At 49.2% G+C, this 15385-nt stretch overlaps 1 protein-coding gene across 1 annotated transcript; it reads left to right on the top strand.

Moving 5' to 3' along the window:
* Positions 1-9857: 9857 nt before the first annotated feature.
* Positions 9858-14599, top strand: GJB3 (gap junction protein beta 3). Its single transcript, XM_019730092.3, has 2 exons — positions 9858-10233; positions 12961-14599. The coding sequence occupies exon 2, from the start codon at positions 12995-12997 to the stop codon at positions 13805-13807; it is 813 nt and encodes a 270-aa protein (XP_019585651.1). The 5' UTR covers positions 9858-10233; positions 12961-12994; the 3' UTR covers positions 13808-14599.
* The last annotated feature ends 786 nt before the right edge of the window (positions 14600-15385 follow it).

Here is a 15385-nt window from a genome sequence, read left to right on the forward strand (position 1 = left end):
GCTTAGCAAAACTCCAGGCCCAGATCCATCCTACTGTGCTTTCCCATGAATAAAGGGATGGAGGCTAAAAATAAAGGGATGTGCTAGGGCTCATGTTCTCCAGCACAACTTGACAATGTTCCTTCTTTCCTGCTTTGCTCTCTGCTGTGTTTCAGAGTGGTAGGCTTCTCAACCTTCTCCACTCTCCTCAAACCTGCTAGCCAGTTCCATCGTGTCTTCATGCCACTTCTCAGAGAAAGTAGAAGCTATCTGAGAAGGATGCTCTCCTGTGAATGGCCAGTAGACCTCAGACCAAGCAGTGTCCACACTGGTCCTCTCTCCTTTCCCCTACACAATATAAGAGGTGAGCCTATTCCTATCCATCATCTAATCTCCCTACCTGTTCTCTTGGTGCACTCTCTCCTCACCTCCTTACTCTCTCCTGTCTTTTAAACCTCTAACTCTCTCCTGGCTCTTTCAGCGTTTAAACATGCTCACATCTCTCCCATAAAAAAAAAAAAAAAAAAAAAAAAAAAACGCTTCCTTGACCCCATGTGTCCAGCAGTTCCCTCTTTATCTCTCTCTCTGGCTTTCACAACTGTACCTCCTAAAACAGAGGTCTGTACTTACTAAGTTGACTTCCTCACCGCCCACTCACCCCTCCAGTTATGACCCAGCCTCTGCCCCACCACGCCACTCAAACCGCCCTGCCTTTGCCAAGCACACCTACGATTTCTTTGTCTCCTAGCTCAGTGGATGCTTCCAGTGCTTGTCTTGTGCAATGAGCCATTTCACAGCGTAGACAGCGTTCCTTCTTGAGCTCCTTCCCTGTGCCATCAATACCTTATGTGTTCTGTCCACCCAGCACTTCTCTCCCTGTAAACTGGGATGCTGAAGGAGACTGCCAGTCACGCCTCCCGGCCCCTTAACTTCAGGGTGGATAGGTGCTCCAGATGAGGCCACTCAGGGTGCTTCCCCAGGTTATTTGATGGTTTCTAAGGGAAGCAAGTAGCAGCAAAACTTGGGAAGGTGTGAGGTCAGAGCTGCTGGTGACCCTGAGCAATAGCCCATTAGTACCTGCAGAGAAGGAAGCTGACAGTCAGAGGAGGAGAGGTGGGGCAGGCAGGAGAGAGTTCCTAAACACATCCAGACATGACTCCAGCCAGGTATTTCTGGGAGCCTGAGGTACCCCTGCCCTTCCTATGTTCCTACAAACCAGTCAATTCCCCTTTGTGCCCAAACTAATCCAAGTTAGATCTCTGTCCTTTGCAATCAACAGCGCTAACACACCCCAGCTTCACAAACACCATTCTTCTAGTTTTCCCTCTGTGCCAACCACTCCCTGTCAATCTCCTTCAGCGACCTCCCCCACACCTTCATTGGGGGAGGGCCTTAGGCTCTTTCCTAGGCTGCCCACCTTCCTCAGTCTCTACACCCTCCCTGCGAGCTTGTCTGCTCCAATGACCTTCATTACCATCTGGATACTGTTGATTCCCAAATTCATATTTCCATCCCTCTTCTCTCTCTCTTTTTATTTTTTTATGGTGATAAAATATATGTAACATGAAATTACCTTTTTAACCATATTTAAGTGTACAATTCAGCAGTGTTAAACACATTAACAATGTTGTGCAACCATCACCACTATTTCCAGAACTTTCTCATCACCCCTAACAAAAACCCATTAAACAATAACACCCCCCACCCCCACGCTGCCACCTAGCCCCTGGTAACCTGTAATGATTTACTGTTCTTATGACTTTACCTACTCTAGATTAATTTCATATAAGTGAAATCATACAATATCTGTACTTTTGTGTCTGATTTATTTCACTTAGCATCATGTTTTCAAGATTCATCCATATTGCAGTATGTATCAGAACTTGATTCCCTTTTATGACTGAATAATAATCTATTGTATGGATAGACCATGTTTCATTTATCCATTCTTCCTTCAATGGGCATTTGTCTTGGCTGTTGTGAATAGTGCTGCTATGAACATTCATGTACAGTATTTGTTTGAGTCCTTGTTTTCAGATCTTTCAGATACATACTAGGTGTGGACTTGCTGTGTAATATGGTAATTCTACATTTAACTTTTTGAGGAACTGCCAAAATGTTTCCACAGTGGCTGCACTACTTTGCATTTGCACATGCAACGCACACACGTTCCCACTGTTCTTCTCTTTCCTGAGACCCAGCCCCATGCATCCAGCTGCCTACAGACATCCACACACATGTGTCCCTCAGGGAACTCAGACCACCCCAGCTGGGCATTTGGATGCAGAGACCATTTGAGTTGTGAAAACAATTAATCCTGAGCCACACCCCACCCCCGAGGTTCTGGGAAGGCTAGGCATTGGGAGAGCCTGGCGTTGGGCATTAGGTGAGGCTCAGGGATGGAGTGTGGGATGGGGCGAAACTGTCTATTTGCACTTGCGTAATCACAGAGGGTTTTTACAGGTCGTGTCAGAAGGTCCTGATGGCCTTGTCAAATGTCTGGATTAGAATAGCATTTACAGACACACATATCATTTAGCGAACTCCAAGCACAATAATCCCATCTTTTCTTCTGCCTCTCCAACCTGCTCCTCTTCTTGTGCTTCTCAGCTCAGCTAATGGCAAACCATCTACTCAGCTGTCTATGTCAAGACTTCTCCAATTTATAGGAACAGCGACCTTAGGAACCACCACCCTGCAGCCCAAACCCAGTCTAGTTTCTACTCACTGGTGCTCAGTGACCATCACCTCCTCAGCCCAGGGTCAAGGCTCCGGAAACTCCCACACCGCAGGTGGCAGGCAGATTTCAGGGATATTACACACTCTTCATTCCTAGCTGGCTTCCGCAGCCACCCCGATACCCCACACCCTTGCAGCTTGAAGGACAGCCCAAGCAAGGAGCCTCCTGTAAACCATAAGAGAGCAAAGACTGGGTGAGGACAGAGAGACTCAGCCGGGCGGACAGCTCACCCAACCCTTGAGTACCAGGGGTTTGGGCCTGGTGATAGAAAGGAGGGAAAACAGATGGGGCTCAGTCAGTAAAGACTTCCTGGAAGGCAGGTGGTCAGGGAGGGACTCCTGGAGGACAGAAGCATGGGATGCTCAGCTAGAAGGGAACTGATGAAACAGCTGCTGCGTGCTGGCCTGGGCCAGGAGCTTAGCGTGTTTGATGGGTTTCATTCACTCATTTGGCAAACACTTTTGTCTACCAAGTACCAGGCACTGTTTTAAGCACTGGGAATACACCAGTGGACACAACAGACAAAAATTACTGTCCTCATAGATCCTAGTGACGGGGAAGACAGTTAACAAGAAAAATAAGCAAAATATAAAATATGGTACATGATTATGTGCTAAGGAGAAAAATAAAGCAGGAAGCGGAGGAGGGAGTGTTGAGAGGGAAACTGCAATGAGAGATGGGAGGCCAGAGAAAGCGAGGGAGCAAGCCAGGCAGAGATCTAGGGGGCAAGTGCACCAGATAGAAGGAAGGGCAAGGCCACAGGTGCTAAAGCTGAGGAAGACCCTGTGAGCACCCAGGATAGCAAGGAAGCCAAAGAGGCAGGACGGCAGGAGAGCTGAGAGGTGCAGTAAATGAAGCCACACAGAGTTTTCAGATGAGGCCTGCTAAGGACCAGCTTCCAAGCCATCCTGATACCTTTGACTGGCACTCCAAGTAAGCAGGAAGCCAGGGGAGCATTTGGAACAAAAAGAGGCATGGTCCCCTTGGTGGTGGTGTTAGTGATAGATGAACGGGGGGGGGGGGGGGGGGGCAAGGGATAAAGCAGGGAAACCAGTTACAAGGCTATGGCAATAACACAGGGAGGGGGAATGGCAATAACGCAGGGGAAAAAATGATTCATGGCTTTAATGTTACCAGGATAACATGAATGGAGCTGGTGAGAAAGGCCAGATTCTGCAAATATTTTGAAAGTAGCACCAAAATGATTCACTGACGTTGAGTGCAGGATATGAGAAAACATAGAGTCAACAATGACTCTAAGGTCTGGGGCCTGAACAAGTAGGTGAGTAAATGCCATTTACTCAAAGAGAACATGAGACGAGAGGGTTGGAGAGGAACATAAGGAATAGGTTGCCAGAAAAACATGCACAACACCCAATTAAACCTGAATTCCAGATTAACAACAAATAAGTTTTTTGAGCGTAAGTGTGTCCCGCGCACTATCTGAAATTCAAATTTAACTGAGCATCTGGTTTGGGGGTTTTGTTTTTCTTTGCTTCGTCCCTAAATAAGGAAGGAGCTTAATTTGGGACAAGGTAAGTTTCTGATATCTACTAGGATACCCATAGAGAGAGGTAGAAAAGCAGCTGCATACAATGGCCTGGAGTTCAGGGAAATGTCTGGGCTGAAGATAAGTAACTAGGAGTTGTCAGCCTAATTTTAATGTTTAAACCCTGAGACTTGATGACGTTACCAAGAGACGGAGTGAGGGCATAAAAGAGAAGGAACCCTAGGACGAAGGCCCAGGGCACCCCAGTATTGAGAAGTCAGGGAGGTCTATCTAACCACTATGCTGTACACCTGAAATTAATATAAAATAATATATGTCAACTGTAAATTAAAAACTTAAAAAGGGGTGGAAGGTGAAATGGAATATATATATATATATATATATATATATATATATATGCCATGTTTCCCCGAAAATAAGACCTAGCCAGGCCATCAGCTCTAATGCATCTTTTGGAACAAAAATTAATATGTCCCAGTCTTATTTTAATATAAGATTTGGTATAATATAATATAATATAATATAATATAATATAATATAATATAATATAATATTGGGTCTTATATTAATTTTTGCTCCGAAAGATGCATTAAAACTGATGGTCTGGCTAGGTCTTATTTTCGGGGAAACATGATATATATAAAAATAAGTCAGGGAGATCTGAAGGAACCAGCAAAGGAGACTAAGAAAGAAGAGCCAGAAGGAAATAAGTCGGGAAACTGTGATGTTCTGGCATCCAACAGCTGCTGGAAGTGCAGGGAAAGATGAGGGTTGAAACTTGACCATGGGATTTAGCTTTGGAAACCTTGGCGAGAGTGGTTTGGGTGGAATATAAGGAGGGGGGTGGGGAAGGAGATAACAAATCAAGACAACTCTTTCGAAGAAAGAAATGGAAAAAAAATGAGGCAGATGTTAGAAATGGGGTCAACAGAAGTTTGTTTGTTTGTTTGTTTTTGTTTGTTTAAGACGGAGAAATACCAGCATAGTTATAGTAATGGGAAAGATCCAGTGAAGAGCCAAAGGGTGAAGACGGAGGAGCAAGAGAGGTAGAGTGAGGTGGGATCCAGTACACATGTAGAATGGTGGAATCCTGGCAGCAACTCAGTAATGTCATGTATTACCTCCCTTATTTGAGGATACAGTTGTGCAGACAGAAGTTCCAAGTAACTCTGGATATCTTGGGAGGAAAGTAACATTCTAGCCTGGGTCCTCGGACATCTCTTTGTCCCTACCCACAGCCCCAGACATGTTGGAGCAGGGCTGGAAAGCCCCCATTCTTCCACCTGACCTGTTTTCCAGTGGGTTCTACCTGCTCCACCACTCTGCTCAAGAGAGGAAAGGGCCTTGGAGCACGAGAGGGCCTAGGCCCCTGCCGCACACACACAAACACAGAAGAACTGCCAGCTGGAGAGGGAAGTCCCTGCCCCTTCCCAGGAAGCCCCTGCCTGAGCCCTGGACCGAGTTTCAGACATGGGGGTGGCCAAAGCCTGGTCCGGACAGGCTTAGGACCTGCCAACCCCAGAAAGCAGGTGTAGGCCCTGAGGGGAGTGGGGGTGGCTGGAACGGCTGCCAAGGTCCTGCTGCAACACAGTTTTGTCCTGAGGCAGAGGGATGGCCTAGATGGCCTCCCACACACTCGGGAAGCAGAACTCATGTGGGACAGGAGCGCCTTGAGTCCTCAGAGTCTCTTTCTGGAATGGAACCTCTTCCAGTTTACTCCAGAACAGGCAAAGGCCCATTGTTGGAGGCACTGCTTGATGTCAGGAGTGGGGGGGGGGGGGGGGCAGCACCTGACAGGGCCAAAATGACCAGACCTCGGCAATAAAATCACCTGGTCACCAGAGCAGAATAACCCAACTGCACACAGAGATACCACCACACAGCCACACACACACACAGTCGCACAAAACCCTACCAGCCACCTCTGCAAGCATACACATTCACAACCACACACACCAGGCATACACACATCCTCCCCACGCTGTCCCCTGACTACACAATGACCCAGTCTCACACACATACCGTTCTCACACAGAACCTTATGTGCACCCAACATTTAGTTTACAAATAGTAACTGGGGGTCAGTTACATTCCAGGCCCTGGAGATGCCGCAGGAGCACAACCTGCGAGCTCCCTGCTCTCCTGGAGATAATTTCAGAGAAGATTCTGAAGAGTGACTGCTGAGGAAGCAGAGTGCGATCACTTCAGATGGGGTGACCAGGGAATACCTCCATGAGAAGGAGGTATTACCTAATACCTCCGTGAGACCTCAGTTGGGAGGAGGAGCCTGCCAGATGAAGAGCAGTCCAGGCAGAGAGAACAGCAAATGCAAAGGCCGGAGGCTGGACTGCACAGAAAGGAGACCAGAGCAGCTGGAGAATAGTGATCAGGGTGACGTGTGGTAGGAGGTGAAGCAGGACTAGGTCATTAGGGGCTTTTGCAGGCCAGTGTCAGGAGAGTGGGTGTTAGTAAAGGTAATAGTAAGTGACCGCAAGGTTTTACTAGGGGACTGACGTGATTTGATTTATATCATTAAAGCACTACTTTAGCTGGAAGAAACCATGGGAGAAAACTGTTTTTCAGTTCTCAGAGTCGGGAAGGCATTTCTAATTATGAGCAAACTCAGAGACCATAAAAGATAAAATTTAACTACAATTTGACTGTATAAAAAATGTTTAATTCTCTACAAAGTCAAAATACAAGTGTCAAGCTGGGGTCAGGGGGATCCTTTCTATTTGTACCATTAACAAGGGAGCTGGTTTCTTTAACATGTAAAGAGCTCCTAAGAAATCAATAATTTTAAAAAATCAATCATATTATTGAAAAATGGGCAAAGACAGAGGACAGTTCACAGAAAAAGAAACACAGGTGGCTCTTGAGTATATGAAAAGATACTCATTCTCACACAGAAGAGAAATGCGAAAGAAAAATGTAATGAGCTACCACTGGCAAAGATCATTCAGCTTGATTACACTCTCAATGTTGGTAAGAATATTGGGAAACAAGCCCTCACATATCTGCTGGTGGAATATACTACTTTATCTATGGAGGAGATTTGGCAAAATTTTAAATGAGCAAACAACTTTAACCCAAAATTCCACTTCTAGGAATATATCCTATAAAGATAATTTCAAAAATGTGTTAATGATGTTTGTCCAAGGATCTGTATTACAATGGTGTTCACAATAGAAAGAAATACAGGATTGGGATTGGAATTAATGCCGATAATTAATATGGGATTGATTAAATACCGGTAACCCCCGTATAACACGGCACTTCTATAACATGGTTTCGCTCTAACACGGTTCGAGAATTGGGGGAAACCCTCATACAACACGGCATCCTAGAACACGGTTTCACTCTAACACGGTTTGAGAATTAGAGAAATTCCTGAACAACACAGAGCGTAATAAGAGCTTTTAAGAGCAAAAAAATATCTCATTCGAAATTAGGGAAATCCCCAAACAACACGGAACGTAATAAAAGCTTAGTAGTGATGACAAAGAAAACATTATTTAATACATATTAATATGTTATACTTTTGGTGAAAATTGCATTAATAAAGATGTTTCTCTTAATTATAAAAATATATTATAATTTTTTAATTTTTGGAAACTAACCCCCTTTTTTGTACTAGTTCTTTGTTTCGTATAACACAGATTCGCATAACACGGTATTTAGGAAGCTAACAACAGTGTTACACGAGGTTACCTGTATATTATAATACAAATACTATTAGGCTGGTGGTTTGTTTTTTTGTTGTTGTTTTTTTAAGAGACAGCTCTACATCTCCTGATAGGGAAAAATGGAATACTAGTCAGCTGTTTAAAAAAAGAATGAGCCAGCTCTATATTACCGAGAGAGGAAAAGGTCCTGTATTTTGTTAAATGTAAACAGCGAAGTGCAGCAGTGCGTGCATACCTCCATGGGGTAAATGTAAAAAGAATATCTATATATTCAAAGATACATTGGTCATCTCAGGAAGGACAAACTGGCAACGGGAAACCTGGTGGGCAGATGGGCAGCCCTGGCCACGTGGTCTGGTGCTCAGGGAGAAGTCAGAACCAGCACTAAACATGTGGGACCCATCAGCGAAGGGGTGGTATGAGGAGCCCCAGGACTGGAGGAGCTCACCCAGGAGAGAGGAGGGAGGCTGAGCATGGGACCCTGGAGACCGGGGTGGGGGGCCTCCGTGGCACAGGAAACAGGGAGTGTGGTGCCAAGGAAGCGAAAGGAAAACAGTGGCAGGTGCTTCTGAAGGTCCAGAAGGATGGGGACAGAGCGGTGACTGTTGGATTGAGCATCATGGAGATTCATAGTGACTTTGATGGTGCTGTCTTCAGTGACATGGTAGGGACAGAAACATTGTTCAAATGGGTTGAAGAGTGACTAGGAGGTGAGGAAGTAGGGAGCTGGTTTTGCTTTAAAATGCAGCAGAGCAGCAGATGGTAGGGAGCAGGTGGCAAAGTCATGGGCTCCCCACATCCACACATCTCCCCACACCAACACATGCACAGAACCACCCTGACCAGCTCAGCACTGTTGAGTCTCAGCAATGATTTTCAAGGCCCTCACCCAGTGAGTGAAAGGTGGCCTTTGCCCTGCGGCTCTGCTCTATCCAGAAATTCCATATAGCTGAGGCCTCCAGAGCTGGCTCTCCTCTGATCATCTGTGTGACCCTGGGCAAGTCACCTTACCTCTCTGTGCCTCAGTTTTCTCATTCATAAAAGCAAGAAGGATCATACCTTGCTCATGTGGCACTGTGAGGATGAAATAAAGTGGGACAGTGGCTGGTACAAAGATGTTCACGAGCCCCATTGTCGTGTTAGTTCTCGATCACAACGAGTAGTAGGTAAGGTGACCATGCCATTGATTTTCCCAAGTTTGGGGGCACTTTTGAGAGTAAAAAGGGGCTGCTGCTAATTACACCAGGGCCACAGGCGTAAGTGAGTAGTCCTGGGAAAATTGAATGTGCAGTCACCCTTGTGTGTCAGCAACATGATTGCTATTGAGAACAGAAGGGCTCAGGCCCTATATGACTAAGATCCTGGGACTCCCCAGGTAGACTGGAAGCACTGGGGTTGCCCCCCAAAACACACACACACACACACACACACACACACACAAGGCTGGGGGGCCAGGGCTCCTCATGGTGACATACTAGTAAATGAGACAAAGCGTCCTTGTCCCCAGATCCCAGCCCAACCACAGCCCAGCCTCAGTTCCCCCCTTCCCTCAGCAGGGGGTCTAGGGCACAGGTCCTGCCCCCACCCACCCCATAGGATCTGCCCCTTGTAGTAGCTCCAGGCAATAACATCCCCTCATCCCGCCCTCACCCCTAGACAAAGGATCCCCCATCTCCTTTCCAGGCACAGGACTCCCTGCGTCCTATCCGCTGTGGGTTCAGGGTCTGCCCACCACCCTGGTTCTCCAAAGCGCACATGCTTCATTCGAGTACACAGCCTGAGCCCGCGCGGCTGCCTGAGGACCTGTCCTGCAGGGCGGACAGGCCCCTAAAAGTGCCTCCACGCAGGTTCCAGGCTAGATACCGGGCGGGGACGGTGACCAGCAGGGCGGAGGCTCAGTATCCATAGTAACACGTGTGGGCGAGTCGTGATTGCAGTCGGTCCCAGGGCTATAGCACTTAGCAGTTTATAGTGTTTCACGCCCCTAATCTCATTGGAGCCTTTGCAAAAGCCCTGCCCATGGTCACCAATGCCTCTATTCACACATGAAGAAACCGAAGCTGGGACAAGTGAGAAGCCCCTCCGAAGATTGCCCCCGGAACGCTTGGCAGCGTCGGGACTAAAACCGGACCCTCTGCCCCGGGACAGCTGCCCGGGCTCCAACCCCCACCTTCCCTTCTCCACGCCGCCCCCGGGGTGTGCCTGCCGCTGCGTGCGCTTCGCGGCGACTACAGAGCCTAGGCTCAGGCCTCCCCACGCCTCTGCTGCTGGCCTCGAGGACACGGGGACCCGGCCCCGCGCTGGCCGCGCCGCGGCGGGTAAGTGCTGAGCGCGCCGGAGCCCTCAGACACCGCCTTCTATGTCCGCAAGCTCCCAAGCTGCCTGGAATGGAAGGAAAATGTGGGGGCCGAGGGGTCGCAGGAGGGAAGAAGTGTAGTATTTTAGATTCGGCTGGGAATCTGCTTAAGCGAAGGGCCGACTCAAGTTATAAGCGGGTTTTCGACTGAGCGGGTGGGGGAGACGGGGTTGGTATCAGCGCCCCTAACCCCGCGTTGTTCAAGGGTCAACAGTAATTCTGTGAAGGGGCATTACGGAGTGGGTACCAAAGCTGGTTGCTGCTCGTTCCAGGAGCTGGGAAAAAGCGCATGGCTGGAAGATGGTTTGGGGTGAGGGGGCTGTAGGGGGCACCAGAACTGGCTCCACCAGTCCCGTGCCTGGGCCCGGAAGGAAATTCTTTGCTGGTGAGTCGCGTCCTTGGGGTGTGTCTGGCTTGAATGAGCAGACAGGACCGGAGGGTGGCTGCACCTGGGTGGGCTGCCAGGGAGGGCTTCAGGTGGAAGCACATGCCAGGATCCCTCTTCTCCCAAGGCTGGCAGGCGGGGCTCCACCCTCCACCTCAGTGCTCTTGAACTATCACCAAGTGAGTGGCAGGCTGGGGAAGAAATGGTCTCATGCTTCTTACAACAGCTCAAGAAAGTAGGACTTATTTCCCTTTAGAGACAAGGACATGGGGTCAAGGAAATTAGAGAATTCTTCAGGTCACTTAGCTGGTAAGTAGCATACGGTAGCTAAGGCTTGAATCTAGCTATGACTCCACACTCAGGGCACATTCCACTGCTTCTCCCCAAAGGCCAGGTCTTAGAAGGAGCGGAGAAGGGGGAGAAGAGGAGTTTGTCCAGGGATGGGTCTTCCCCAGACACCCCATCATGTCCGAGATTCCCAGAGAAGAGGCATCAGGAGGGCTGAGATGCTGAAAAGGAACTGTGCCTTCTCCCTTGTCCAGACTGCCCTCAGGACTCCTGCCCACCCCTCCAAGCTGCCTCTCTGAGAAGTCAGCATTCATTTTTTTGTTCATTCAACATGTATTGAGTGCCTACTATGTGCCAAGCACTAGGCACTAATTTAAAGCAGTAAGCAAGACAAAGTTGACATCCTAGTGGGGAGACAGACAATGAATAAGAACAAAAAAATAAATAAACAGATACTTTAATTTTAAATGGTGACTAAATGCTGTAAAGAAAATAAAACGGACAGGAGCAGAGTGACTAGAAGGGAAGGGGCTCCCAGATTCAGTCTTATCTGGGGAAGCCCCCAAAGAGATGTTTGAGTCAAAGCCTCAGTGATGAGAAGAATCCAGCCATGCAAGGTTCTTGGAGGAAGAGCATTCTAGGCAGCAGGAAAAATGACAAAGCCCTGTAGGTCCCCAGGGTGGCCAGAGCAGAGATGCAGGGTGAGAATATAGGAGAGAAGGGTCAGAATGTAGAATCTGGGGGTTAATTCTAAGTGTAATGAGAAGCTAATAGCGAGTAAACAAGGGAGTGATGTGATCCAACTTAATGGGCTCTAGGGGTGCAGGAGCAGGCACTGAAAGGCCAGTGAGGAGGTTGTGGCAATAATGCCAGCAAGAGTTGACGGTGGCTTGGACCAGGGTAGTGGCAGTGGAGGGGTGAGATGTGATCATTCAGGGGGCAGACTGACAGGCTGCTCAGAGTCACAAACCCAGCTTCCGCAGCACTCACATGTGCACACAGGCCCACACACCCACGTGGGAAAGCACAGGCTGTCCCACCCATGACAGTACGCAGACACTAGGTGTATTCAGGCAGACCCACTGGTCCCCACCCTCTGAGTCACTGCAGGACTGGGAGGAAGATGTGTGATCTGGATACCTGAACAACACATGTCTCCCCACCACAAAGCCCTGGCATCTAGCATGGCTGGGGCTCCCCCAGGCCCTGGCACAGGGAGCACGGAGTTCTATCTAGCTATTCTCTGGATCTGCTATCCCCCAGAGCTAGATCATTACCCACCTCCACACACTCCCCAACATGAATCGGTCTACCAACTTTACCACCTATTGGCTGTGAGACCTTGGGGAGGTTATTTCCCCTCTCTGAGGCTCAGTTTCCTCCCTGTAGATTAGGATTCAACCCCAACTTCACAGGGTGGTAGCAAGGCACCAAGGAGGTAAGTTGCAAGAACCCAGTCTGAGGCAGGCATCCAGCAGAGAAGGGGAAAGGAAGTAATGGACAGCACAGTCCTGGCATCCACAGTCCAGCCTTGAATCTAACTCTAGTTTTAAACGAGTGACTTGACCTCTCTAGATTTCACGAGTGGCCGACATTTATTGAGCACTTACTATGTACTAAGTGCTTTACAGCCCTTATCTTCCTCTGTAAATGAGGAGCATCACAGTGCCTACCTCATGGGGTCATTATAAGGATTAAATGAAATCCTACACATAAAGTGTGTAGCTCCTTGCCTGGCTCATAGCAACTACTCAATAAATGCTCATTGTTATCGTCAGCAAATGCACATTCCCTTCCTTCCGGTATACTAACTCGGTGACTTTGGGCAGGTTACTTAACCTCTCTGCCTATTTCCTATCTGTAGCTTAGAAAGAATAGTCCTGAGCTCATAGGGTCTTTGCAATGTTCAGATGAGTAGGTCCACATAAAGAGCTCTGAACAGCACCTGGTGCACAGTAAATGCTCAGTAAATGTCACCTCTTCATTACCGTATGTTTTTTCCTATTATTCGGTCAGGTGTGCACGGCCCCCGGCATCCCTACCGGGCACCATGGACTGGAAGACGCTCCAGAACCTATTGAGTGGCGTGAACAAGTACTCCACGGCGTTCGGCCGCATCTGGCTGTCGGTGGTGTTCGTCTTCCGCGTGCTGGTGTACGTGGTGGCCGCGGAGCGCGTGTGGGGGGACGAGCAGAAGGACTTTGACTGCAACACCAAGCAGCCCGGCTGCACCAACGTGTGCTATGACGACTACTTCCCCATTTCCAACATCCGCCTCTGGGCCCTGCAGCTCATCTTCGTCACATGTCCCTCGCTGCTGGTTATCCTCCATGTGGCCTACCGGGAGGAGCGGGAGCGGCGGCACCGCGAGAAGCACGGTGACCAGTGCGCCAAGTTATACGACGATGCAGGCAAGAAGCACGGCGGCCTCTGGTGGACGTACCTGTTCAGCCTCATCTTCAAGCTCATCATTGAATTCGTCTTCCTCTACGTGCTGCATACTCTCTGGAATGGCTTCTACATGCCACGCCTGGTGCAGTGTGCCAACGTGGCACCTTGCCCCAATACCGTGGACTGCTACATCGCCCGGCCCACCGAGAAGAAGATCTTCACCTACTTCATGGTGGGCGCTTCGGCCTTCTGCATCGTGCTCACCATCAGCGAGCTCTGCTACCTCATCTTCCACAGGGTCCTAAAAGGCATGCGCAAGAACAAGCCCCCAGGCGGCCGCAACCGCAAGGCCTCCGCCAGTCGAGCTTCCACTTGCTGCTGCCACCACAAGCTAGTAGAGGCTGGGGGGTTGGGCCTCGACTCATGCAGTGACAAGCTGCTTGCTTCAGCACCCACCCAGACCCCCATCTGACCACGGGCTGGGTAGCGATACCCAGGCTGCTAATGGGGGCCGGTGGGGAGGTGTTGCGCCGGTGGAGGGGTCCTACAGGTGCTGGGTGCCCCCACTTTGAATTCACTAAGCTTTCATTGTTGTCAGATACTTTTTGAGCACTGGGAACTGTGCTGAATGCCTGGGTATATATACCACAGGCCCAGTGCCAGCCCTGGAGGGAGGCAGACATTGAAACAACAAATTACTGCGCACAAGGGACTCTTAAGATGCTCATAGCAGGGCTTCTACGTAACCCAGGAGGGGATGATTGGGTGAGGCTTCCCTGAAGAAGTAATGTTTAAAAAAGGTGAGAAGCGCTTCCAAGCAGAGAGAATGGCAGGTGCAGAAGCCTTTAGGCTACAGAAAGAGAGATGCTTACCCTGGGTTAGATTCACCAGACCAAAGAGACTCTACTTTCCCTGGGGAGAAAGCACCCAGATTTCTGCAGTGGAGAGGAAAGATTCTCCCAGCAGTGGGAGGTCTGGAGACCTGAGAGTGAGCTTAGAAAGAAGAGGATGAGAAGGCTCTGGTGACACCAACCAGACCTTGGGACACCCAGGAATCCTATGAGTCACCACTGCTCCCAGGGGAAGTCCCCCTCCCCCAGACTCCACTCTCTCAGCCTCAAGAAGCTTGGCTCCCATCTTCCTCCCCGCAAATGTTCTGGAGAGGCTGGTGCCAGCCTTTCAGACCCTGCTCTGTGGGAGTCAGGTTGGATGCCCTGAGAGGAGCATCCGCAAGGCAGTTTCCTTGAAATCAATAAAGGCTGTGTTTTATACAGGTTGGCTCCGTCCTTTGTTTTCCTACTCTCCCTCCCATAAGACCCTGAGGCCAGGAAAGGTAGCCCTCATTAGGGGAGAGAGCTCCATGGCTGAGGTGAAGCTAAGCTGGGGGCTGTGGCAGAGGCTGGAGCTGAAGTTAAGCTGGGGCTGGGGTTGACAAGGTAAGAGCTGGGATGGAACCTGATACACGTGTGATTGTAGATGTGGTCACAAGAGGGCGCTGTGCTCCCGCTACAACAGCGCTCCTAGCCGTTTACAGGGAGACCCAGCCCTAAGTACACAATCACTATCCTCTCCTTGTAGACAAACCGCACTCCCTTAGCGGTAGTAAACCAATCCCAGCAGTCCACAACCGCATCCCCACCCTGTGTACATAAAATCCCTGTTAGTCACACTCTCACTCTTTATATATGCTCCCAACAGGCCAGGTGTCTCTAAAGGCATGTAATACCTGCGTCAGCCAAGCATTATTCAGCTCCTTCCATTTTCCCTGAGCATTTTTCATACCGGCTCCTGGCAGAATGCTGGGGCTACACAGGGAGCAGGAGCTGAGCCCAAAGGGCTCAGAGCCTGGGGGAGATGGGAACACAGTCACCTGAACTAACCACCCCCTGGGGGGCTCACAGCCCCTCTCCCAGCATTATGATGACCTGAAATTTAGGGGACACCAACATCCAAGCCAGACAAGAATGAGAAGCAAAAGGGGTGCAAAGGCTATACTGACCTAGAGGAATATTTAGTGACAATCAAGCCAAGACCAGGAGCCAGAAATCCA

This window comes from Rhinolophus sinicus, chromosome 14 (assembly GCF_057876585.1).
Source record: "Rhinolophus sinicus isolate RSI-liver-muscle chromosome 14, RSI-T2T, whole genome shotgun sequence".
Taxonomy (NCBI): domain Eukaryota; kingdom Metazoa; phylum Chordata; class Mammalia; order Chiroptera; family Rhinolophidae; genus Rhinolophus; species Rhinolophus sinicus.

Excerpts from the sequence above, each read along its gene's own strand:
- GJB3 (XM_019730092.3), top strand. The coding sequence starts at position 12,995 with ATGGACTGGAAGACGCTCCAGAACCTATTGAGTGGCGTGAACAAGTAC.